Below are 24,982 nucleotides of genomic sequence, written 5' to 3'. Positions count from 1 at the left end.
GAGGGGCTGTTCAAAGAGGCATTTCTTCAGGGCCATTTCTAGATCTGTGTGCCAGCTGTTTGACCACTGCTGGTCTCTCAGAGTCTGTCCATTATACATAAGATGGTTCTTTGTGAATCAGATTAACAGTGTTAGCAATATGACACAGGGGTTAAAAATTTATACATCTAGAAAAAGGGAGGAATAAGGACTCTAACTTCTTCGTGTGGTAGAAGCATGTCTTGTGGGGGTTTTCCAAAGACATAATAGCTATGAGTGGACGGACTTTGTTAGAGATGCACGCCCATGCAGCTTGTGTTTTCTTTCAAAAGTGGGAGTAAGGGGACAGATACCGTGAAGAGAGCTATGTCCTTGGCTCTCATTTAATGGCTGATGCAATTTGAAAACCCTGGAACCTCTTTTTTTTTTTTTAATTTAAAAACCTGAATTTCTATTGCATTCTCTTAATACTTTATAAATAACTTGAGAATAAAATAGACTCTAAAGATACATAAAACTATTCAAGATTAGGATGAAAATAATGTTTCATTAAAGCAAGGAAATCAGCTTGTGTTAGTTAAGAAACATGGGTGGAATTTTACAAAGAGGGTTTTTTTTGGTGGGGTGGGGGAGGTGGTGTCGGCTGAAATTAAACATGAAAAAATAGCTCACCTAGCCTGTCACTAGAGGTTAAGTAGAGTCTGATAAAGATTAAGAGAATGACTAGGGAGGGAACTGAGTTATTGTTGGATTGTAATTTTCCCTTGCTGGGAGGGAAGGGTTATAAAGTGGGGTTATAGAGGTGGAGCTCTCTGCATAAGAGTTTCAACACTATAGATCAGTGAGGGTTTTTTTTAAATGCATATTTTGCCTTTTCCTGCTAAACCAAGAAGAGTAATAAGTAACGTTAGAGGAGTGGTGTGTGTGCCAGCTGTTAGGACTAGATGCCTGTGTCTTACCACGGGATGTCTAGTGCTCAGAGAGGGCTTACCTCTGCCTGTTTTGTATTTATTCTGAGATGTACTTTTTCCTTTTTTACATTTTCACATGTATGAAATCAAGTTGTCTTTTACAACAACATCTTAAGAATAATTGGCAGCATTTAAAAATGTTACATAAAGTAATGGTGCTTCTTACATTTGATGGTGTTTCCATCAAATGTAAGAAAGTATATATTTATTTAATGAAGGCAAAAATAACCCATAGCTTAGAAAATTAGAACATTTATGAGAAACTTGAATGGGTTACCAAGATAAAGTCTTCAGGAATAGACCACTGTGGTTTTTAGTTTTTTGTTTGTTTAGTTTAACCTTTGTCTAGGGTTTACTGAACATTTAATCACTGAACTATAAATTTATGTCTTCCACCAAATTTGGGAAATCTTTGATCATTATTTCTTAAAATTTTTTTTTCCACACTGATTCCTTTCCCCTCTCCTTCTGGGACTCCAGTGATGTGAAGGCCGGACCATTTGATGTTATCCCACAGGTCCCTGAAGCTCTGTTCAGTTTCTTTCCTAAACTCTGTATTCCTCAGATTACAGCTATCTGTTGATTTAATGTTGGGTTCACTAACTCTTTCCTCTGTCACCTCCATTCTCCAATTGAGCCCATCCAGTGAATTTTTTATTTCAGATTTTATACTTTTTGGTTCAAAATTTCCATTTAGTTCTTTTTCATTATTTCTATTTATCTGCTCAGAATGTCATTATTTCTTATTATTTTACCTTTTACCTCTTGGAATGTAGTTACAGTAGCTGCTTTAAAGTCATTGATGATTCCTAAAATCTGGGTTACGTTAGGGTTGACATCTGTTCATTGTTTTTTTTCCTTTGATAATGGGTCACATTTTCCCCGGGGTTTTGTGTTTTTTTTGGTTTGTTTTTTTTTTTGGAGGGGGAAATGGTATGTCAAGTAATTTGGGGTGTATCCTGGATGCAAAGTGTCCACTTTGCATCCTGTTACATAATCCTCTGGAGAATGCTGAGTTTTTGTTTCTGTTTTTGTTTTAAGCAGGCAGTCCCCCCCGGTTAGTTCAGGCTGCAAGCTGTGTTTTGCCTCCTGTGGGTGGTGATTCCAATGTCAGTTTCCAGAGCCTCTGTGGCTCTTCTCTGGCTCCGTCCTGCACCTGTGCCACGCAGGGGTTCATCTGGGGTGGCAGTCATGTAAATCTCAGTTGAGCCTTTGCTGTGCTGCTTTGGATCTGTCCTGCACAGCTCAGAGCAGTGCCTGGAACGTGTGCGGGGTCACACACAGGATTAGGGGCTCCCCGTCTCCAGTTTCCGCCTCTCTTCATCCCTAAGCTTTTGTAGGTTTCAGGGGCCCCTTCCCCACTGGGCCTTTGATCAGAAGGTGGGGTTTCTCTCAAAGTTTTACCGGCCGGCATCATGGCCACCATGCGGCTCTGTGATTAGACACTACCTTTGGGCAAAGCCACAGAGGCAAGAGAGGGAGAAGAGCCCCCCAAAGACCCCATACCCACGTTCTTTTGGACCTCAGGGGCCTCTTTCCTTGGTTCTTCAAAAAGGGCATTTCTATTGAAATTTTAGCTCCGGCACCGCCACCCGGCTCTGCTACTGGAGCTCATATTTGGGGCAAGGCTCTGAGAGAAAAGAGGGGAAGAATAGGAAATCCTTTCCTCATACAGCCGCTTCCTCCACAGTCCACTGCACTGAGTTAACTGTCCAGAGTCCTCAGGTGTTGCTTTATGTGTATTGTCTAGAGGTTTTGGTTGTAGTCAGCAGAAGACAGAGGTGGTAGTGGGCTTAGTCAGTCTCGGCCAGAATCAGAACTCTAAATAACTTTCTTTAAATTATCTAAATAAACTCTATAGTTGGCAGTGGAGGGCTGTATGAAATGGAGTCTGTTCTGTTGCCCTCAGTCTTCTCATCTGGGATCTGCTCATTCCTCTCCAGTGACTGAAGTCAGGCATACAGACTAGAGAAGCTTTTCTGTGCTCTGCTGGGGAGAATCAAAGTAAGAGTTGCTGGTAAGGGCATATGTCAGGTTGTTAGTGGGTTGCCAAGGCAACACTCAGTAAACCAACAAATCCCACTGCTTTCCCTGCTGTAATCTTAAGTTGATTTTTTTTCATTTTAGCTTTATTGAGATAGAGCTCACTTACCTATAATTCACCAATTTAAATTGTACAATTTAATGTAGAGTTCATAAGGTTGTGCAACCATCACCAAGTCAGATTTAGAACATTTTCATCACCTCAAATAGAAACCTTATACCCATTAGCAGTCACTCTCCATGTCCCCCCAGCCTCTCCAGCTCTAGGCAACCACGGATCGCTTCCTGCCTCTATGCATCTGTCTGTTTTGGATGTTTCCTATAAATGGAGACATATAACATGAGACCTTTTAGGGACTGGCTTCTTCACTTAGCATCATGTTTCCAAGATAAACCTGTGTTGTTGCTTGAATCACTACTTCATTCCTTTTTATGGCCAAATAATATGCCATTGTATGAGTATACCACATTTGCTTATACATTCAGCAGCTTATTTCCACTTTGGGGCTATTATGAATAATGTTGCTGTTACCATTCAACTATAAATTTTTGTATAGACGTATGTTTTCCATTCTCTTAGGTACATACTTAGGAGTGGAATTGCTGGCTTATATAATAACTCTATTGAACTATTTGGGGAACTGCCAGACTCTTTTCCAAAGTGGCTGTACATCTTCCATTCCTACCAGCAGTGTTTGAGGGTTCCAGTTTCTCCATACCCTCACCAGTACTTGCCGTTGTCTCTGATTATCGCTGTCCTAAAGGATGAGAAGTGGTGTGATGTTGAATATCCTTTCATGTGCTTTTTGGCCTCTTTGAATAAATGTCTATTCCTATCCTTTGCCCATTTTTAGATTAGGTTGTCTTTTTATTGGTCACAAGAGTTCTTTATAATACGTAGTCCAGGTACCAATCCCTTATTGGATACGATTTGTAAATACTTTTTCCCATTCTGTGGGTTGTCTTTTCACTGTCTTGATGATGCCTTTTGAAGCACAAGGTTTTAATTTTGATGAAGTTCGATGTATCCATGTTTTCTTTGTCATTAGTGCTGTTGGTGTCATACTGAAGAAGCCATCTCCCAGCCCCAAGTCACAGAGATTTACTCCTATGTCTACTTAAAAGAATTTTTATGGTTTTGGCTCCTACGTTAAGGTCTGCAATGCACTTGGAGTTAATGTCTGTTTATGGTGTGAAGTGGCAGTCCAACCTCATTCTTTTTTGCATGTGGATACCAGCTGTTCTGGCATCATCTGTTGAAAAGACTGCTCTTTCCCCACTGAGTTGTCTTAGCTCCTCTGGAAAACCAGTTGACCACAAAATGGAGGGACTATTCTAGGTGTACTCGTATGACTGTATGATACTCATACTCATTGTCCGCAGGTGGTATCCTGGGCTGGCCTGTAAGGACTGCATAGTGTTCCATCTAGCAGAGTTCAAGATCATCCAGTGTAGGCCCAGCTAAGGAAACAGGTCCAGAAAGGTTGAGTGATCAGTCCGAGGGACTTATTACTCTTTATGGGCAATATACAAAGAACTCTAAACTTCAGAGGCACAGCTTTACAATATAGAGAGCTCTAAGCATAGCCTCGGTGGATTAAACTGGGCAGGTCCACCTAAACATACATGTTTTTCTAGTTGCTATTTAAAATGAGTTATTTGCCAGAAAAGGCCATCATTGATGCTCTCTATATAGATACAGCTATTGATTTGGACATACAAGGTTATATTTAAAATCCTCTTTAATAGCCCAGGTTTGATGAGACAACACAGAATCATGTTATTGATTTCTTTTTTTAAAAAAAAAAACCCAGTTTTCATGATTAATTTGGTCATTTTTTTTTAAAGCCTACGTTTTAATGCCATCTTGCTTGTTCCCTTTATTTTCTGGATAGAAATATAGCTGAAGGTCAGGTCCTTCTTAATGAAACTGCCGAGCCAGAGTCTGAATAGGCTTCATCTTTGCCATCAAATACAGTTTGCCTTGTTATTATTATGGGACTATTTAATCCAAACCAAGAGGAAGCAAGCCCTGAGTTGTGACCCCCAATTAAAGAGTCTCAGAGCTCACTTCTTGCCCTGACAAATACAAAGTTGTGGTGTGCTTCTGGTGCCGCCGCCTGCTGTTAGAGAGAGAGTGAGTGGGGCGTAAATGTTATATGTGCTCCATCTGCAAGTGTTATAATAAGTTATTCAAAGCTCTTAGCACAGGACCAACCAGAGCGTGCCTCCCTCTCAGTTCCAGCACGTTTTCCTGCCCATCAGATGGATGCTCCTCTGTTGGAGTCTTTGGAAGGTTCTGGTGTCTTTTGTTTTAATTGGCGGGCTAGAGCCGACTCCTATGGTGTGATTTTCATTAGAGAGGGGCTGGAGAGGGAGTGTTGGAACAGCCCTCCAAACCCAACCATGAATATTAAACATAATACAATTACAGCTTTCAGACCAATTTTTTTTTTTCTTTTCAACAGGCAAAGTTGATGAAACACTCATGAGATAGGGATTCACAATATCTGTCATTGGCTTCTTTTTGTCCCTGGAATCAGTTGTCTTGGCACATTCGTGCCCGTTTGCCGTGCTACCTGCTTCCCTGCGTCGGGTGTTTGATTTGAGCGCTGAGGGCCCTGGCTCTGCCAAGGTGCGCTGCGGCTTGGGTTGGGGCCGTGCTGTCAGGTGTGCGAGGCAGACATGCATCTCTCCACGTGAACTCGAGCGGTTCATGTGGACTCCGCACCCCGTGCTGCCTGCTGTCTCTGTCCGTCAGCCAGAGACCAGAGTGATGCCTAAAGAGATGTCTTGTAAGTGCTTTTCCCTTTTCTCTGTGGGGAGAGGTTCGAATCTGTTTTGGCCCACTTCTGTTTTCCTTAGTGAGATAAAATACACTAATGCTGTATCTTTCGGTGTGTCTGTGTATTTTGTTTGGAGCCATCCATGCTGGTATCTAAATACAATAGGAAAACAGATGGCAAACTTTGAACTTCTGGACCAAATTTGTGTTTGCCTTTGTCTCCTTAACAGCCAAACTGTAAATTATGGAGTATAAATATTCAACAGAGGAGCTCTTTATGAAAATCACCAGAGCAAAATAGACCCTTATTAACCAAATATGCACTGAAAAGGACTTGGGCTAAAATCGCCCGCCCCCCTTTTCACGTTCCCATCAGTAGGCAGAGCAGCTGTAGCCTCCAGCAGAGTCCTTTCACAGCATCTCTACCTTTCCTCTCTCCTCTTACCCACAAATGCCTACAGATAAGTGTCTTGAAGTGCTGACAGAGGGGCTCTTTATTTTCAAAGTGTTATTGCATGCTCCCTCCGCACCTCTGGTCCCGGGCGCTCACTGGTAAGTGGGGCCCTGAATGGCGTGGCCCTTCTGTAACCCGCGCCCCCTCGTTGGTTACACGTCCCAGCCTGAAAGAAGTAATGGATCTCTCTGTGTGTCCTAAGACTACAGATTTCCAAAACCCTGTTTTATTTGAAATAAAGCATCCATATGGGAGTGTATACAAGGTATGTTGTGTACAATTTAAAGAGTAATGAATACCTGGACATCCATCACCTGACTTAAGACCGTGAGCAGGACTTATGAAGGCCTCTGGGTGCCCCTCCCAGCCACGAATGAGTTCTTGTTTCTTAAACAACATGGCAGTGTCAAGAATAAAGAGTAAGCCGCCTTTATTCCCCTCATTCTTCCACTCACACTCTTCCCCAGGGTAGCTGCTGTTCCCAATGTGAGAATGTCCTCCAGAATTTTTATCTTTAAAATTTTTCAGTTTTACTTAAACAGGTAACCTATATCTTCAAAACTGAAAAGCACAAGAAACTATAAATATAGGGAGACGTTGTCTTCTGGGAGCTTCTCTGTCCTCAGCCAAGGCTGCCTAACAGGTAGCATTCTCCAGAGGCCATGTGCACACGCTCAGCGCAGGTGTGTGTCCCCCGCACCTGTCATGCGGCCGGGCCCATGCTTCTGGTGTGGAGTGGTGGTTTGGTGACGGCTGCCTGTGCCTGTGTGCAGCTCTGCCTCATTCTCTAAAGACCACGCAGGGCCCCCTGTGTGGATGTCCCAGCGTGGCCTTTCCGAGCTCCGCTGATGGAGCTGGGCCTTCGTGCCGTCCCCACTGAGTCACTCAGCTTCGTGACAATGTAAATGTTGTTTCTCACTTTTCCTGTTGGCCTGCTTATTGTAATGTCTTTCTGTCGCAGGCTGCAGGTAAGGGCTCTTCTGTCTTTTGCCAGTTCCTACTTTATGATGATACTCTTTGATATGTGCTTCCTTTAACTTACTCTGATTCGTGCTCACTGTGAGTACGCACGCCTTTCATTCTGGAGAAATACCAGCCATTTAACTCTGAATATTACTTCTTTGCCATACAGTCTCTTTTCTCCTTTTGGAATTTCTTTCGGAGACAAGCAGAACCATCGTCCCCTTCCATCCTTCCTGTCTCTTAACCCTTCATTCACATTGTTCATGTTTGTGCTCCATTCTAGGTACTTTTCAGATCTAGTCTTCACTATCAATTTGAAGGATTTTTTTTTTTTTTTTTACAAGAAATTAGCCAGTCCTCTCTGGTGCAGACATTTTTCCCAGTTTACCATTTGCCTTGACTTTGTTTTTCCCACGTGGTAGAAGAAAAATCGTAAGTACTTTTATGTGCAGTTGTCAGTATTTTTCTTGACTTCTGGGGTTTTATGTGTAGAAAGGCCTTCCTATCCTGAATATTTTTAATTGTGTAACTCTGAGCCCTCTATAGTTAATTTTGGTGTGGTATATATGGTAGAGCTCCAAGTTAAGAAAGCTGTTAATAGGGTATTTTGCCTTTAATACCCTAAGTGGGATCTTCAATTACATTTATAAAACTAGAAGTTGTACAAAAGGTAGCTGTTGATTGACATATTAAAATTTGATTCTGAATTATTACTGAATTCTCTTGGATTGTCATCCCTAATGATAAATTTGTCCACTTCTCATTTTCTTCTTTTATCTAATTGTATTTAATTTTTTAAAACAATGTTAAATAATGTTGGTAAAAGTATACCACTATTTTTTAAAGACTTTTCATTAGGAATAAGTGTAACATTTCATCAGATTTCTTTTCAGCATCAATGGGAATGACCCTATGGTTTTAACTGCTTTTTATAGTCATATGGTAGGCTATATTAACACCTTGATCGCCACATCACCCAAATCTGGGTAACAGTTGTGGTTCCTAAGGGGCACCCCATCCACAGTGGGCAATGAGCGTGTTAAGAGAGCCTAGATGGAGTCCACTTGTCTGTAGCACATTGCTGTGAAGTCTGTTGTACCCTATTTGGGTCTTTGCACAGATGGAGATCTCCAGTTGTCTTCTGCCGTGCTCCTGGTGGCAGGTTTTGGGTGATAAGATGCTGGCTCCCTGGGGAGAGCTGGGAAGCTCTCCCGCTCTCCCTCCCTCCCTCCCTCCCTCTGCTGTGCTGTGGACAGTGCACTGGGGTGGCTGTTCCTTCCAGCTTGCTCTTCATTCCTTGCTCTATATGGATTTTCTGTCTCCTGGGGGTCAAGAAAGTCATTTATTCACCTAGGTCTTCAAATTTGGAGATTTAAAAAATTAACTCAAGAAAGAGAAACTGAATTACTTTAAAAAGTGGGGGGGAAACCTACCTACAAAAGAGATTAGGTCCATGTGGGGTTCTTTAACTGAAGTATAGTTGATTTATAATTTTGCTTTTTTTTTTTTTTAATATTTTCCCGGCAAGTTTTACCAAACATTTTAGGAAACTGTATGTACCCTTCTCATCCTTAATGAAGTACTCTCTTCTAATGTTTTTTCCTCTGAAATCTACCTTTTCAGGTATTAAAATTGTCACCCCTCGTCCTTGTCACATGCAAATGTGCCTTTCACATGTAGCATGTACTGAGTGTTGCTGTGGGACCCATTTGAAGCTCTTCCTGTTAGGAGGTGGATTTATCCTGTGTGCGTCTGTCCACCAGGCTGACACGTTGGGTCCTTCTGAGCTGTCTGCTCTGTTTTGCGTTTGTTTTATACATCACTCCCTCCTGTGTGTTGGCTTCTCACGGGCCTTCTGATATTTTGCTCCATCACTTTTTTTCAGAGAGTGTCCACAGGTAGTTCACTTTGAATCTTTTTCTGTTTAAAAAAAAAAACAAAACACTTCATTATGCCCTCAAACTTGGTAGGTAAGCTGGTATAGAATTTTTGATTCAAATAATTTCCCCTCAGAACTCTGAAAATACGTGTGTGCACACTCATGTAACTATCAGCGTTTAGGGCCTAGCACCTGTTTCAGGTCATCCCTTCTCCCCACGTTTTTTTGTGTCAGACATGTTCTCAACCACGTTTAGCATATCAGCATTACGTTTGCCCAGCTTCCTGCTCGCTGGCGAGGTCTTTTCAGGGTAGCAGTTGTCTTTTGTGACCTGGAGCAGAGGGGCTGTTAAATTTACCTGTACTGAAATATCACCACACTGAACGTTAGCTCTTGTGGCTTATATCAGCAACTGTGTTGGTGTTTTTAGTGGATAAGAGATTTGTCTCATGGTCTAATTTGCCCTTATGTGGAAATTTGGCATATACTTGTATAAAAAGTAGTTTTTAAAGACATTCTTAAAGAAATTCAGTTTATTACAAGGCAGGTACTCATCTCAAGGCTTTAGTGACTGCCAAGTGTCCACATACTCGTATCACAATTCTGTTTGTCATGCTTTGTCAATTACGATGCGTTCTCTGGCCGGATTTCAACAAGATGGTAGTGAACTTACAAAGTTAAGTTAAATACCTGTGAAGTGGGTATGGGCTTGGGTTGCAGACAAATGTACCTGTTTTACATTTTGCCCTTAACAGAGTTTTATATGAACAGAGCAGTGGCCACGTGGGGCCGTACACTTACCCTCTGCCCAGGCTTCTCGGGCCGGCACTCCCATGGAGGCATGATGCTAGGCAAGGCTCAGCTTCCCTCTCCGTGGCCTGCGCCCAGGGCAGGTGTCCCCCCTGTGGAGCACAAAGTGAGTGACAGGGCAGCCGGTTTGTTCGTTCTGAGTCCTCGTTCTGTGCCTTGACTAGCTATGGGTGCTCTAAGCTAGTTCATTCCTAGGGCCTCTGGGCCGCCTACGAGGACACACTAACAAGGAGAGAGAGGTCTGGTATCAGTATTTCGATGTTTGTAACTGAAGGGGTTTCGTGTTCTTCGTTTTCATAGGGTTGTTGTGCACAGCCCAGCACAACTGAGGAGGAATTTGTCATTGCGGGCTTTAACGCTGATCTCTGTGCTCACCTTGGGCCCTCCAGGGTGAGGCTCCATGACCTCCGCACTGACACGATCGCCCTGTCCGTCTCTGCCCACCAACTCGGAGTCTCTGCTGTCCAGATGGACGACTGGAAAATCGTCAGTGGAGGCGAAGAAGGCCTGGTCTCCGTGTGGGATTACCGGATGAACCAGAAGCTGTGGGAGGTGCACTCCAGGTGAGGCGCCTCAGGCGCTGTTAGTAAGCCCAGCAGCAGGAATGATCTGCGTCGGCCTTGGAGCCGGCGCAGCACCGGGAGCTATCCACATGATACCATGTCACCCTCACTGTAACCGTCAGCCAGCTGCCGTCACCTCCATTTTCAGATGAGGAAAGGGGCTCACAGATGGAGCTGGTCATCGCTACAGTGTTCAAACTGCCTTGACCCCCATCAGTTCAGGTAGAGACCACGGCAGGACCGGCCAGACAGCATGTAGGGCCACTGCCGGCTGCCCGGGCCCCAGCCCCAACTAAGGAGGAATTTGTAACTTTAACCTTTAGCTTTAAAAAATTCAAGAGACAAGATAGGCTCCCAGGCACAGGCTGATGGCTTCACAGATATAGATACATGGCTACTCAGGGGGCCTAACCCCTTAAATATGGTGAGCTTGCTCCTAACCTTTAAAGCAGAGGCAGTCTCTCTTGGAGCAGCGCTCAGCTGGAGCTGACCTGAGGCCATCCCCTCGCCCACATCCATCCAGCCCCACGTGCCTGTGGGAGACGGACACCAAGCCTCTCCCCGCTGTCCCTCAGCACCGCTGTGCCGACGTGTTCTGGGGCAGGGGGCCCGTGGGTGTGATGAGGGAGAGCATCCAAAGATGCGCGCGAGGCAGGCCCCCACGACCTGCAAAGCAAGGTGACGTGAAGACTGCTCACAGTCTAGTGTAAGTGCGAGCTCAAGCGAGGAATTGGTTTCCTCCTTGGAGGGCAGTGGCCTTCAGACGAGACCCCAGGATGCCATCTGTGCTGCCTGGCTCTGGCCCTCCCTGCCCCCCTCAGCAAACCCAACGGCCCTTTTTCTGATTTCTCAGTGATGCGCTTAGTTGCCACCAGGTGGTGCCAGAAGGCAGTGAAAACTCCCACACTTTGGAATCCCAGAGCTATCTGCCTTTAAGGAAACCCTATTTGTTTTAAAGAACTGGCTCAATCTGGCCTCTAGGACAGCTCCCACTGCAGTTGAGGCCCCCAGGGACTGTCAGCAGCAGCTCTGTTTAGTTCACTAGGCCCGTACTCCAGCAGATGTCATTTTTCTCTCCCTGAAAAGCTGCACTCCCTCGGATGGGTCATTCAGGTGAAGCCAGGGTAAGTAAGGTCATGCCCAGAATTGTCCTGTCCCAGCCTTCCTGACTTGTTTGTAAATGCACGTCCAGTTCTCACCACTGGTTAGTGGCTTGTCCCAGAAGGAAGTCCCTGTTTCTACCAAAGAAAAGCTGGTGCCTCCCCCGTCTCCTGCCCAGAATTCTACTCACTCAAGTCCTCCAGGCCAGTGCGCACTGCCGACCCCAATTCCCACTCAAGCTCTGGTCCCGCTGTGGCGCGCTCACACTGCCACCCTGCCTGCTCCAGCCTCGTCGGCCAAACTCCTCTAGTCCTCCCGCCCCTCCTCAGCCAGCTCTCCCCTGTCCTCCCCTTTCTGGCGCTGGTACCATCAGTCAGGCAGCTGCAAGCCTGGGCCTGAGCCTGGACTCTTCTCTTCCCCCTCCTCCTCACCTCACCTTTTTCTTTCCATCCATCCCTCCTGCCTTGGGCTTCCCCTTAACTTTGATTGCTCTGGAGAGAATCCTCTGTCCCTGCCCCCAGCCACCTGCAAAGCAGCCCCAACTCGGCCTGTAGGGACCCCACTCACCCACTCCTGCCACTCTCTGCCCTTCTGAGAGGGCCTGGCTGACCTTTTCAGCCTGTGGTGACGTCTCCTGTTCCTCCTCCCAAGTGCTGAATTCTGTGTCCCATCTTGTGGCTTACAACATCTCTTGTGCTCCAGAAACACTGGCTATCTTTTGTGGGAATGTATCTCACCTGCTTCACAGTTGGGAGTCTCTGATGACAGGCATCTGCTTGCATTAGACGTCTTTTTTATCCTGTCTCCTGGCTCAGTTCTCCACTGGGTAGAACTTCTTACAATGAACAAAAGCCTTTGCTGCTTAGATTTCAAGCAATTTTGTTCAAAAATTTTGTGCTTTCACAACCTCGAGTACACATGTCACTTGTTTGTAGCCCTCTGACTTTAGGAGTAGTGGGCCTTTGTAGGTGACCACCAGCTATGCCCCACAGGTGGGGGACCTGGCTCAGAGAGCTCGAGTGACTCACCCAAGGCCAGCCAGCGGGCGGGCGTAGAAATGGGGCTGTTCACCACCACGTGCGTCTGAATTGTTTCAAGCTGAGTTTGTCCTTTATGTCCAAAACCACACCAAGTTTGGGGGGCAGTCAGGCAGAGTGCACAAGGGGCATTCACACTTGTCTACGGAGGAGGCCTAGCTAGTTTTGGGAAACTGGAAACTGAGGCGAGACATCGCCCCTCTGGGGTCCCAGTTTCCTACTCTGTTAAGGAGGAGCCTGGCTTAGAGGGTTCAGAGTTTCTGGCAGCTCCAAACCTCCGAGACCACGTAGCAAAGGTAGGATGTGCTCAGGTTCCATGGGACTTACCGTGACAAGCCTCCTCTCCCATGTGTTCCAGGCACCCCGTGCGGCACATCTCCTTCAACAGCCACAGCCTCATCACAGCCAATGTGCCCTACGAGAGAGTGGTGTGCAATGCCGACCTGGACCGCTTCACCACGCACAGGAGGTCAGTGTCCGGGCTAGGTTGGGCTGGATTTAGAGGTGTTCAGGAGAAACCATCTTCGCTTGATTTTATAAATAGAACACCCCGGGGCCACACCACTCCCTGCAGGATGTGCCCAGGCGTGGCCGTTCTTTCCAGAGTCGGGAACACACGTGTGGCTGCAGCAGAGTGGCATCAGCCAATAACAGGTGCTGAGTGCCTGTGTTCAGCGCTTCAGCAAGACTCTACATGGGGGAGGGACACAGTCGGAGGGCTGCTGTCTGAGCCCAAGACAGAAGGCTTAGGGACCTGCTGTGTTAGAGGCCCAGGCTTTGCCTATGTCACTAGGATTTGGAGGTGTGCCCTTATGCTCAGTGTGCTGGGTGGCAGCTACCAGACGGGAGAGAGGCCCACACAGGAGGCTCAGGGGCCCTTTCTCATTAGACTGGTGCCCTGGCTGACAAGTGGCCTCTTTGCAAGGCCTTCCCTGAGGCTGACCCTTGCTGCCTCCCAGTACTCACCTCAGTTGCCTCCATCAAACTTGTGGCTTACCTGCTTCTCTCTAGTCCTGGGCTCCAGAGTGTCGATACACTGTGGGCCAGAAGGAGATGTTTGTTAGTGATTTGCTGTCCTGTCTCAAGCAAATGCTGGCTACAAAGACAAGCTATGGGAGGTGAGGGCCAGGAACCCAGGACTGACCCCATCACCACCTCTGCTTTCTCTAGACACCGGGGGCTGATCCAGGCCTATGAGTTTGCAGTGGACCAGCTGGCCTTCCAGAGCACCGTTCCCATCTGCCGTTCGTCCTATGACACCACGGTGGGCTGCAACTATGACCTTGCCCTTGCTTTTCCCTATGACAGTATTTAGGGTGTTGCCTCATTTGGGAGCAGGGAGAAACGTGGGAAGAACCAATTCTGTGAGTTTTAGAACTACAGGGGAGCACCGCACTGGGTTTAAGTGCTGGGGGATGAAAGCAGCCCCCGGGCGCACGTGTGTGAGCATACAGCCCTCAGCTGCCCACGTGTGTCCCTGGCCAGTTACTGTCCCTGTCTCTCAGTTCCGCACACTGATGACGCCCACTTATTATTCCCTCCTCTCCCCATCCCCGGAGTGTCACCCCGGCCCAACCCCATGGTTCTGTACACTACACAGGCCCCTGCTACAGCTCAGATGAGGCCCTTCTGCCCCAGCCCGCTGGCCCTCTTCCCATCTCCTAACCCTTTCTGCTTTGGGGGCCTTTGGATATGCTGGTCTCTGAGCCAGAAGGCTGCAGCACTCACCTGGCCCTTGGATCTGAGGTAGCTGTTCACTCTGGATCGTCTTCTCTGACTCCACCCCTGACATGAACCTGGGAGAGCGGTACTTTCTCCTCATAGCTTTTACCACGGTTTATAATTATATATTTATACAATTATTTCATTAATAACTTTTGCTTACTTTTGTGTCTACAACATGTGCTATGAAGTGGACATTTTCTACATTATTCATTGAATAAACCACCATCCTTGATGTGGGATGGAAGATGATTGGTTCTGGAGGAGAGAATGAGTGAGAAGAGGAAGAGACATCTGAGGAAGCAGGGTGTGAAGCCACTAAGACAGGGCAGCGCCTGTCACAAACTCAGTTTGATAAACAGCTTCCATTTCCAAAGGATTAAGAGGGCAGACCGTGGCGTTACTCTTAATTTAGAGTGTTCTCAGCAGCAGCTAATATCCCTTCAAAATATCAAAGCAAAAACCCTGATAGAACTACAAAGGGAAGCAACAATCCACGCTCATGGTGGGTGATCAGATCACATCAGTCAAAATTTACAAGCTTGACCCAGTAGATGTAGATAGAATTTTGTACCTTTTCAAATACCCATAGACCATGGACAAAAAATGACCATGTGTGAAGGCCACGAAGAGTAGTTCCTGACACGCCCAATTCAATACAGTTAGAAATCAAACAGCTGAATGAAAGAAAAGGTGCTCCTGGATTTCATGACGGAAAGTAAGACCAAAAGTCAGGGAACTGAGCTGTCACCTCAGAAAGCTTAAAGGTAACAGTGATCCCAAAGTAGAAGAAAGGAGTTAAGTAAGGATTAAAAGCATACATTAATGAAATAGAGACCCAGATAACAAAAAAACTGCTTTGGGCTTTTTTCCCTAAGACAAAATATACAACTCTTGATAAAGGGGTGGGGAGGCAAAAGGGTCTATCAGAAACAGAAGTAGGGACACAGAACAAGTATTTTCAGTGTGGAGACAGCGTGCCCACACTAATCCAAGAAAATGAAGCTTCTGTACTGTCCATGAGCAGATAAGGCTGGGAAATGCACTATGACTCAGAGACCTAGAACTTTGGAGTCGTGAAGGTTCTGAAAGGTCTTTCAGGCTGTTTAAGATACTCGGTCCAACTGGACAGGACGACAAAGCCAAGTAAAAAGCCGCAACTGGGAACCATCACCTCTCAGTCCAGAGAGGCTGCTTTCCTGGGAGGCAGCTTTGTCAGGACAGTTCTCTGCTTCCTTTCAGAAAACCCAATTACTTCGTAAACGCAGCCAGGCTGCAGTTAGCAAGGGAAGGCTGTATTTTATTTACGCTCCCTGCCGTGTGGCGCTCCGACCCCCAAGCGATCTCGCATGTTCTTTATGCAGCTGGACCACTGGGTCAAGTATAATTTTTTTCTTATAAGCAGCAGCCCCTTCCAGTCTGATTTTACAGGTACATTCTCCCTCCCTAGCTTTGCAGGAATGAAGGATAAGGGAAGAATTCAAAAGAAATTAGATCAGAAAAGTTTACTGAAAGTAAAAAGAGCTTTAAACTGTTTTTATTCCCTGCCAACTGCTGGTCCAGTGTAAGATGTTATAAGCGCTGGGTTTTTCTTCCCAGTCTGTTTATAACATCACCCATTCATGAAAACCAGCTGGGTTATGTGAAGGAAAAGTTCACTGGACCCGAACTATCATCTCCAAACACGCCAAGCTGAGTCAGCGTTCTACTGTAAACCTTACCTCCTGGAAGAAATCACCCTGACAGGGAGAGGAGCAAGGTTCCTTATGAGCCAGTATTCACCAGTGGCCCATGTCCACCCCCTTCTGCTCATCCCACCTTACCTCTGTCCCCATCGGCTGTTTTGTGGGACCTTCTTCACAAGCTCTGAGTTCTTTGCCGACGTATCGCCAGCTTTCCTTCTGAAGCTCTTCCGCTGTCTGACCTCCACCTCAACGTCCCCCTAAAGACAGAAGAGACTCAGATATGCCGCTCGGGGAGCCAGAGGACCAGCCTCCAGAGATCTTTGTCTTATCTTAAAATGTTGTACGCCTTTTGCGTTCTACTTTATAACATTATGTCCATGTTAGTTCTAGTATTAAATTGTTTTCAGATTTATTTATTGCTGCAGTTACTTGCACCCTGGCAAGGTGTGTGGTGACAGTCCCCTGGCATATACCACTTTACCAGCTACCCCCCCCCCACCGGAAATCTCACCTGGCTTGTTGCACAGCTTTCCCCAGAACTCCTAAAAGAGGGGTTCCTAGCCCAGGACCCAGGAAACCCTCCCAACTCTGTGAAATTGTGCATAGTTGTGTTTCTGGGAGGAAGTATGGCTCTCTGTGAGATTCTCGAAGGGGACCACAGCCCTCTGAGAATTTCATTTGTGCCACTAGACTGTGCTCTGCATTCCCAGCCATGTGCCACCACTGCCCGGGCAGTAGTTCACTTTAAGAGCCATCCTAGGGCTGGCGTCACCTTCCTCTACCAAGGAGGCATCTTGCCCTGGCCAACTGTGTTCAGCTGATTCAAGGAAAACTGGAATGTCCCTAAGAGTGGCATGTTGGTCCTTTCTGTGCAGGAGAGCTGATGACAGCCAGGGGAACGTCCTCCGTACCCCTCCTGAGAGCCAGAGGCCCCCTAGTTGAGCAGCTCGCGCATCCCACTCTGCATTTAAATGACAAACACCGGCCACTGCAAACCAACTCTGCTCTTCCTCGAAGAGAAACCGCTTCCCGGTGAGGGCACAGCCTCCTGCTGAAGCCGGCGGCGGCTGTCCTGAAAGCAGCTCCCCAGCAGTGGCCCAGCCAGGAGCCAGGGGCTGCCTGGCCCTCGACGTGGGCTTTAGGCAGCAGCTGCGGCAGCCGGGCGCTCCCGGTGCCGAGAGCCACAAAGGCCTGCCCGCCTCACCCCACGTGGCCGGGCCAGATGGCGGCCTGGCTGCTGCGGCGCGGCCTGCGGCGATTTGGACGGCAGCTGCCTGTGACGCACGGTGGCAGAGCCCCTCTCGCTGGGCTCCGGCAGGTGCCATGTGCGCTCCAGCCGGCTCTTGGCCTCTCGTGTTGAGCAGGGGCTTCCAAGCAGAGGCTTTTGAGAGCTCTGCGCAGGGACCTTCCCCGACGAGGGGAGGGAAGACTCTCTTACCCTGCTTCTCCTGAGCTGAGCCTGTCAAGGCGGATCCTCTCTCCCCTTGCCCAGGGCTGGGACCAGTGCTGCCTCATCAATTCTCTAAGATGGAGGTGGCAGCAAACTGCCTCTCGGCACATCCTCCGACCCTACTGCTGCCCCGTGAACCACTCCTCGGGCAAAGATGAACCTAGTCCCTCGCTGATCTGGTCAACCAGTGGATTAGAAGGATGAGCAGCCCCCTTGCGCCCGTCAGAGTCCTGAGTCCTCCTGGGGCCAAGTTCATCCACCACTGAACCCCTGCTGGCACTTGGCCACTGATTCTAGAAGAGCCCAGGAACAAAAGCAGCACTAACACCCTGGCTCCACCCACTCAACTCTCCAAGGCCTTCCCAAGGTCACTGTGTGGGAGGACAGCTTGCAAAGCAGGTGTTTGCAGGAGCCTTGCCAAGGCAACTTGTATTTTTAACTCTCCATCAGCCTACGTAAGTGGCTGCGCCGTCTGCAGTGCAGCGGAGCCTGGTGAACAGCAGGCAGTGGGGACAGGTTCAACTGCTCAGTGACAAGGATCGGATCCACACACGACCTGTTCCCATTAGCAAAGCACACAAAGAACTTTCCAGTCCCTTGGATCAGAAAATAATGGAATTGTTTTGCTAAAGTCTAGCAATAATTCATTTCCTGAGAGGGTGCTTGGCCAAAATTGGAAGCTGTTGTCATCTTACTCCGTTCCCTTATCCATAATTCATGTTTAACGTGCCTGCAGAAGGTTTCCCCTGAGCGTCTCGTATCAGATTTCCATTACATAGCCCTTTCGTAAACCTACCCAACTGTCATGTTTGTGTCAAATTGCCGCATTCCTTTAACAGCCAAAAGCTGAGTTCTGGTAGCTTTTCCGCAGGGTAACAGGGCAACAGAGGACTAGATCCCACTTTCGACCTGATTCCTGGGAAATGGGTGGAGCACGTGGGGAGAGGTGACCTCACCCTTCATCCCACAGGCTGCGGACACTGTCCCTGCTCCGTCTCCTCCACCCACAGCCGGAGGCCCTCAAAGCACTGACTTCAAATATTTGACTTAGCACTGACTGCTGCCTCTTCTAGTCACGGATATAATTCCTGATAGAAGGAAAGCTGTAAAACAAGTGCACTCGACGTATCAATTTGCGTATTTTAGAACAAATTCTAAAACACCACCTGTGGGCTGTTTCCGATGAGGTGTCCTGTCCGGGGCGAGGATGCTGCTGCTCTTGCTCTGCAGTTAGGGTCTCTGCAGCTAGAAAGCCCTTCGTGGGCACGCCCGCCAGTCCAGCAGGGAACAGGAGCCCTTTCTGAGCCACCTGCCTTGGTCCTGAGCAGACCGTGCTGCCCAGACGGCTGTCCCGATCCCCGAGCCCAGAGCAATGAGTCGGTCTTTCTAATCAGAGGTCAGCACCCTGGGGAACACCCACCCTTCCTAGGAACAGCTCTGCACCAACCAACAGTTAACCCTGATCACTTCCTGAATGACCGAATGAGTGGAAACACCACCTCGAGCACACGGTGCCCTGGGAGCCGGGAGGAGAGCCCCAGGTGGACTCTGCCACCCTCGCTCTGGCGGAGAGGAGCCCCAACCCTGCCGATCAGAGGACACCCTCAGTGACTGGGAACAAGTCAGCTTTCTTTTGAGCAGCATGGACTGGGCTCATGGTGAATAAATCTCATTTTAATTAGCAGTTTAGGTAAGCCAGGGCCCAAAGCTTCAAAGACATTAGGCCGGCCCTCGGAGGTCTGAACCAGTGCAAATGCTTGCCCAGTGCCTGCAGTAGCCGCACTGCCTAAACGAAGACTCGGCAGGAGGGCCAATGGGAGATCTATTATTTATAAAACACTTTACATTAATGAACTGCCTTTGTTGAAAGCCAAAATGGAAGCAAACTGGGGGACTCCCTGAACATCCAAGCCTCTGGAGGCCATGCCCACAGTCCTGCTGCCCAGTGACTCCCTGGGCCCCTGGCTGTCCGTGGAGGGCAGGGAAGGCACACGAGGTGGGAGGAGTGGGGGCTGCACTTGCACGTGCAAGGTTGCGGCACCTAAAGAGGACCAGATCTGTGATACCAGGCCTTCTTCGATTCCTCCTGCTGGCAGCCAGGAACCCCAGGGTGTCAGCAACTGATCCCAGCCGCAGGGTGGAGTGGGGGGAGGTCACATCCCACTTTCCCACCAACTGCTGGTGCCTGGAGGGTAGGAAGCTGGGGCCTCCGCCTTCCCCCGACCTACTGCTTGAAAACGTCAAAATTTTTGTGGAATTAAGTGCTAGTCTAGGAACGAAAAGCAGAGCTCTGGACAGGACCAAAGACAGCTCTGTACTTACCAGAGGTGGGGCCGCACTGCCTCTCACAGCCCATCTGCGCATCGGGTCCCTGGAGGCTGGCCTTCCTCAGGCTGAGCTGGGGTGGGAGGCTGGTCCAGTCCTGCCAGGTGCCCTAGGGACAGGATGCCCGTGTCAGGGTCAGCTCTCACTGACTGCCACCCTCGGGACGTCTGCTCTTCCACACTGTCCTCTGGGCTATGTGCTCACACTTCCCTTAACTCTCCTCACTGCTCTGTTTTTGCTTTTAATTTAAATACAGACATCAACCTCATCCTAAACAACAAATCTGCCTGTGTGTGCAGGACACAGCGCTGGGGGTGCCAGAGGAAGGGCTGACACGCCTGCCTCAGGGAAAGGGGCCCGGACTAGGATGGAGGCTCCAGGGTGTGCCTTTTACATTCTGAACCCCAGCATGTGGGTATAAGATGGATAAAGCACACTTAATAGCAAACCCGTGGATTAAAAATTCAAGACTGCAACTTGGTTAATAGCAAGTAGCCAATTATCAGGGAGCCTTGGAAGGCCAGGAACTCGCCTCCCAGCGAGTCGGTGAAAGGAGCTACCAGGAGGAGGCCCGGAACATCAGCGGTGACCAGCCATCGTGGCGATGGCAGCGCTGCCCTGAGTCAGCAGGTCGCCTGGGCACCGCTGAATGCCAGCCCGCTGCCAACTCACGGGCTGCGGCCACCAACCGAGATGAACGACCTTTGTTCCCTTCCCCCCAACATCAGAAGGAGCTGTGGGAGATGCTTACCTGGGGCTGTCACTTTCCCACTGCCACCTCACCGAGGACTGCAGAGCGTGGGGCTGTGTAGCCAGTCCCGTCCTGACCAAGGGCCACAGGGCACACCCAGCCTGATTGTCGGGAGCCAGTGCGCCAGGCTCCGACCGCCAGCATCCCCAGCACTGTGGGGCGAGCTGGGTGGTCTCCGCAGGCACCTGGCCCAGGCTCAGGGCTCCACGCGTCTTCTCCTTGGGTCTGAATATCTGGTCATGCCACTGAGGAAGCCCCACCACCCAAGTCCCGGCCCCCGCAGGGCGAGGAGTGGCTCTTCCTTAATTTACTGCCTAGGGTTGAGAAGGCAGATAAATTCCCGGCACTTACGCAGGAAAAACAGCAAACGTTTCACCCAAAATAAACCAAAAAGGGAGGGGAAAAAAATCCCCTTTCAAATCAGCCTTTGAAAACCAACCAGCCGCTGCCTGCTCCTCGTCAGCCTCGGGCCCCCAGAGGGCCAGGCCTCGTGCACAGACGTGAGCAACAGACAGGAGCCACGTTCTGTAACAAACCCTTTTTCTTTTTTATTAGAAATAAAAACAGCGAAGTCCCACATACCGTATACCCTGTGAGAAAACGAGGAGTGAGGAGTGTTGACTATTTACAAGAGCTGAAGCAGAGGGGCCCCGCGAGCCCCGCAGCCCCGGTCGGGGCCCCGGTCCCGGTGCGGGTTCTGCGTGGGGCGGGGCGCTCAGTGGCACAGGGCGATGGTTTCCATGTTAAGGAAGCGGACGTGCATCTTGGTCTCGATGTCTATCCCCTGCCAGATCTGGAAAGGACGGAGCAGCGTGAGCGGCCGTCCCCCCACCACCCTCTTCCGCCACCGACTGAGATGCTCCCACGGGTGACAGCGGAGCACTGTTTCAAGACTGTGAGCAACGTGTGGAAGAGAAACTTCTATCTGCCTTTTTGTGCTCTGACATTTGGATTCTTTCTGGATTGTCACGGCAAGTTATTATTAAGTACTGAATCCAAGCTCTTAGCTGAAGTCATTTGAATCCCACCCACCACTTCAGGTTCTGATTTTCATGCAGATTCCTCAACCCCGTTAAACCTCCTTTGCACCAGTAAAATGTTGAGACCACCACCCCTGCCGCCCACGCACAGGATGTTGTGGGGGCTCCAGTGGAGTCACCCACAGAAGCAGTCTCTGAACTATTAGGGGCCATGCAGTTGTCAGGTTTCACTAAGCCATCAGCATTAATTAAAAGGTGACAACCTATATAGGTCTTTAGAACCTCCCAGGGACGGGACAGGTCACCGTGTTCTAGACGGACAAGCTCATGCCCAGACAAGGGAATTTCTGCCAAAGACCACGTCCGTCGCCACATACCTGGTTACTAGCACTGCCGTCATGGCCCATCCTGGCCAGGGCCCTGGGCATTCAGGCTCCCAGACCCTGCCCGCCACACCAGGAAGCCCTAGCGCGCCCAGGACTGTGCTCGCCCGCTCAGAGCCCAGGAGGACCATGGGTGGAGAGATGGAGGGAAGGATGAGAAGAGGAGTAGAGGGATGTAGAGGGTGGTGACTTGTCACTGTCTCCCCGCTTATGTAGCAACTTCAGGCTCGAGCTATCACCCTCAACATCTCCAGGGATAGCCACAAGGCCAGGGAAAAGCAGAGCCCTCTGGCCACCCAAGCCACAAGGAGGACTCAGCACATTTCTTGCCACAGTCACATGCCCAGGGTCCCAGGTCCCCCAGTGCTTTCCCTGTTAGATGGACAAGACATTCCCAGAAAAAGATACCTGATGTCTGGGGGGGTTTCTGCCAAGTGCCAGGTGGCAAGAGGATGACAGTGGAGTGCAGAGAATGGGAGGGGCCGGCTAGTCAGGAAAAGCCTCCAAGGTCATGGACTTGGGAGCACTAGAGGCATGGCCAGGGGCGGGGGCCAGCCTCCTGGGGAGGAAGCTTGGTTTCTCAGGCCAAAAAAGGAATTCATCCTGTCTTCTGGCTTAAAGCAGCAACCCCTCCTCCCTGGCCTCCCTGGCCTCCCGATTCCTTATCCTGGTTCCTGCTAGAGTGTATCACATTCCCGGAGAGCAGCCTCGACACAAGCCAAGGTGACCTGCGGCACAAACGTCAATTCTGGCTTCACCTGCTCTGCCCGCCCTGCCCAGCCCTGGGGTAGGGCGCATCTGAGGGAGGAGGGAGCCTGCCCACCCTGGGCCCAGCAGTCCCTCCAGTCTTCCCCTCGGGCCTGGGCCTGTGCGCCTGGCCCCTTCCTCTTGCTATGACTGGCCATGGTGGTGGTGCAGACTTTGGGGGAGTGCCCAGTGGAGCTGCACCATGGCTCCCTGGGGCTGGGGCCACCTGAGTCCCCGGCCCTGCCCCAGACACAGGCCTGTCTCCCTCAGGGCCACCCAGGAGGTGGGGGTTGGCAGCTGGACCAGGAGCCCCTGGGTGTCGTTCCCATGACTTCCCATCTTCCTCACCTCCTGGAAAGGGCTAGGGGACACTGCTGTTGGGACGCTCTGCGCCGAAGTGTGGGCAGGGCATGGGGGCTCCACTTCCTGCCACGGGGACCTGCCTATCAGGGCAGCGAGAGGCCCCAGTTCCCAGCGGAGAGGCATGTCTGTAGCAGTGAAGGCTGGGCGAAGCCGGAAATCCACTAGCCGGGGTGGGGGTGGGGGCAGCTGGACAGACAGCACTGTCTACCAGCCCCAGTTAAGGGCACAGCAGGGGCAGAACCGCACGCGGTCAGCACCAGTGTGTGCTTCTGAGAAGAGCTAGTCTCGTGTAGGCATAGAACATTCCAGAACCCCGGTTCCGACCGTCAGCAGAGATGCTTCTGAGAAGGGGGACCAGGGACTCACAGAGGAGACAGGTGGAGTTGTCCTAGTAGGCCCTTTTGTACTTGCTAAGTTGTTTTGACCGTCTGTGACTATCATCACCCTTTCAATGGAAATGATTAAAACCAGTTTAAATTGTTTTAAAGGCCACACCCAGGCTTGACCTCTTTCTAAGAGATGCCCGTCTCTTGACCAGCAGGGTCCCCCTCACACCCGCAGTGCAGCCCACGTGCCCACCCCCACCGCTGGGTACCCACCTTCAGGAAGTCATCAAAGGTGATCCCCTCGTACACCTGATCAGGCTCCTGGGGACAGAGCACAGAGGCCGTGAGTGGCTTCTGCCCAGAGACTCCATCCCTCCCCCGACCTCCTCCCCGCCCCAGTACAGAAGGTTGGGGCATGTTAGCAGAATTAGGAGAACACGGAAAACGTTCTGCACTGTTCACCTCCAGCTTGAGTCCACTCACCCTGAACTCCAACGTCCCTGCTCTGGCTTGATGGTGGGATGGAGAGCTTTTCGGGCTCAGCAGGGCTCCACCCATGCCCTCAGGGAGGACAGGGTGGAGGAGGGTGGAAAGGGAAGGGGGACGGGCACAGAGGCAGGTCCCTCCTCCCGGCACCGGCACCGCCACCTCCAGCCACTTCCCAGAAGCACAGCCACCAACAGACACCTCCTACCATTCCTTGGTCCTGTCTCATCAAACCAGTCTTACCAAGACCAGCTCTAGGCTAATCTGCGTTCCAGACCGCTGGGGAGAGGGCCAAGGGAATAAAGGTCTGGCCCGTGCGCTCGCCGTGATGACATCTCGCCCCAGAGCCCCTCACCTGCCGAGTCCCTGGCAGTGCCAGTCCCTGCACACAGGGGCGCATGACGTAAGTGGGGCTCCTGCTCCTCACGCTGTGACTCTCACGACTGAGTCCCCAAAACCCTCACCCCTTGCCTGCATGCCCTTTGTGACAGAGAAACCTGAGCTGACACCCCATTGCCCGTCGATACAAGCCCAGCCAAATAAATCATGGTCATCTGGGCTATGGATTCCCACGCACCACGAAGAAGGGGTCGATGTAGGTGTGCCGATACGGAAAGGCCCCAGGACACATAACGCAGTGGAAAGAAACAAATGAGGAGTGGAAACGCGTCTGCAGATTCTTCCCTACACCACTAACCAGACGCCACCACCTGCGAGGTGGATGTGAGGCGTCAGCGTGGGGCAGCAGAAGCCGCAGCAGTTCAATTCCATTTTATATGAACCTAAACTCAGAGACACACATGTACACGTTGGTATATGTCAGGAAAAGCCCGACGGAGGGCAGTTCTCTTCAGGGAGAAGGACGAGGGCGGATGGCAGGAGGGCAGTGAGAGATGCCGTTGTTTCTGCACCTCTGAAACCCGCTCCCACGTGCATGTGAGGGAGCACCGGCGGGCACCCGCCGAGTGTTTGCTACGTGCGCTTTACAAATGTTACTACTAACACCTACCGAGGCAAACCTCACAGCGGCCCCCAGAGCTGGGTTCTGTTCTGAATCCCGTTTTGGATATGCTTCTTAATTTTGTGAAAAATACTAATTCTCGGAAGGCCTGGGCCAGCCCTGTCCCTAGGGCTCCCTACTCTTCCTGCCCACGGGCAGAGATGGAATTGGCAGCCCCC

The 24,982-nt window shown here is 49.9% G+C and overlaps 2 protein-coding genes across 3 annotated transcripts in view; one reads left to right on the top strand and one right to left on the bottom strand.

Annotated features, from left to right (window-relative positions):
- Positions 1-16,404, top strand: part of FBXW8 (F-box and WD repeat domain containing 8) — a 102,980-nt gene extending 86,576 nt beyond the window's left edge. For both annotated transcript variants that reach the window (XM_074356166.1, XM_010963628.3), the window contains 3 exons: positions 10,274-10,447; positions 12,944-13,054; positions 13,756-16,404. In XM_074356166.1, coding sequence (XP_074212267.1) covers positions 10,274-10,447; positions 12,944-13,054; positions 13,756-13,900 — 430 coding nt within the window. In that variant the 3' untranslated portion in view covers positions 13,901-16,404. The remainder of the gene's footprint in view (positions 1-10,273; positions 10,448-12,943; positions 13,055-13,755) is intronic.
- The window catches only part of TESC (tescalcin), a 56,269-nt gene continuing 41,162 nt past the window's right edge, over positions 9,876-24,982 (bottom strand). The window contains exons 7-12 of the mRNA XM_074356167.1: positions 23,591-23,638; positions 19,765-21,311; positions 13,583-16,249; positions 12,913-13,000; positions 10,260-10,427; positions 9,876-9,976 (exon numbers count right to left, since the gene is read on the bottom strand). Of these exons, the coding sequence (XP_074212268.1) occupies positions 21,234-21,311; positions 23,591-23,638 (126 nt within the window). The 3' untranslated portion in view covers positions 9,876-9,976; positions 10,260-10,427; positions 12,913-13,000; positions 13,583-16,249; positions 19,765-21,233. The remainder of the gene's footprint in view (positions 9,977-10,259; positions 10,428-12,912; positions 13,001-13,582; positions 16,250-19,764; positions 21,312-23,590; positions 23,639-24,982) is intronic.

The sequence above is a fragment of the Camelus bactrianus genome, chromosome 32 (genome assembly GCF_048773025.1).
Source record: "Camelus bactrianus isolate YW-2024 breed Bactrian camel chromosome 32, ASM4877302v1, whole genome shotgun sequence".
NCBI lineage: Eukaryota > Metazoa > Chordata > Mammalia > Artiodactyla > Camelidae > Camelus > Camelus bactrianus.
This window is presented reverse-complemented; position numbering and strand designations above follow the sequence as displayed.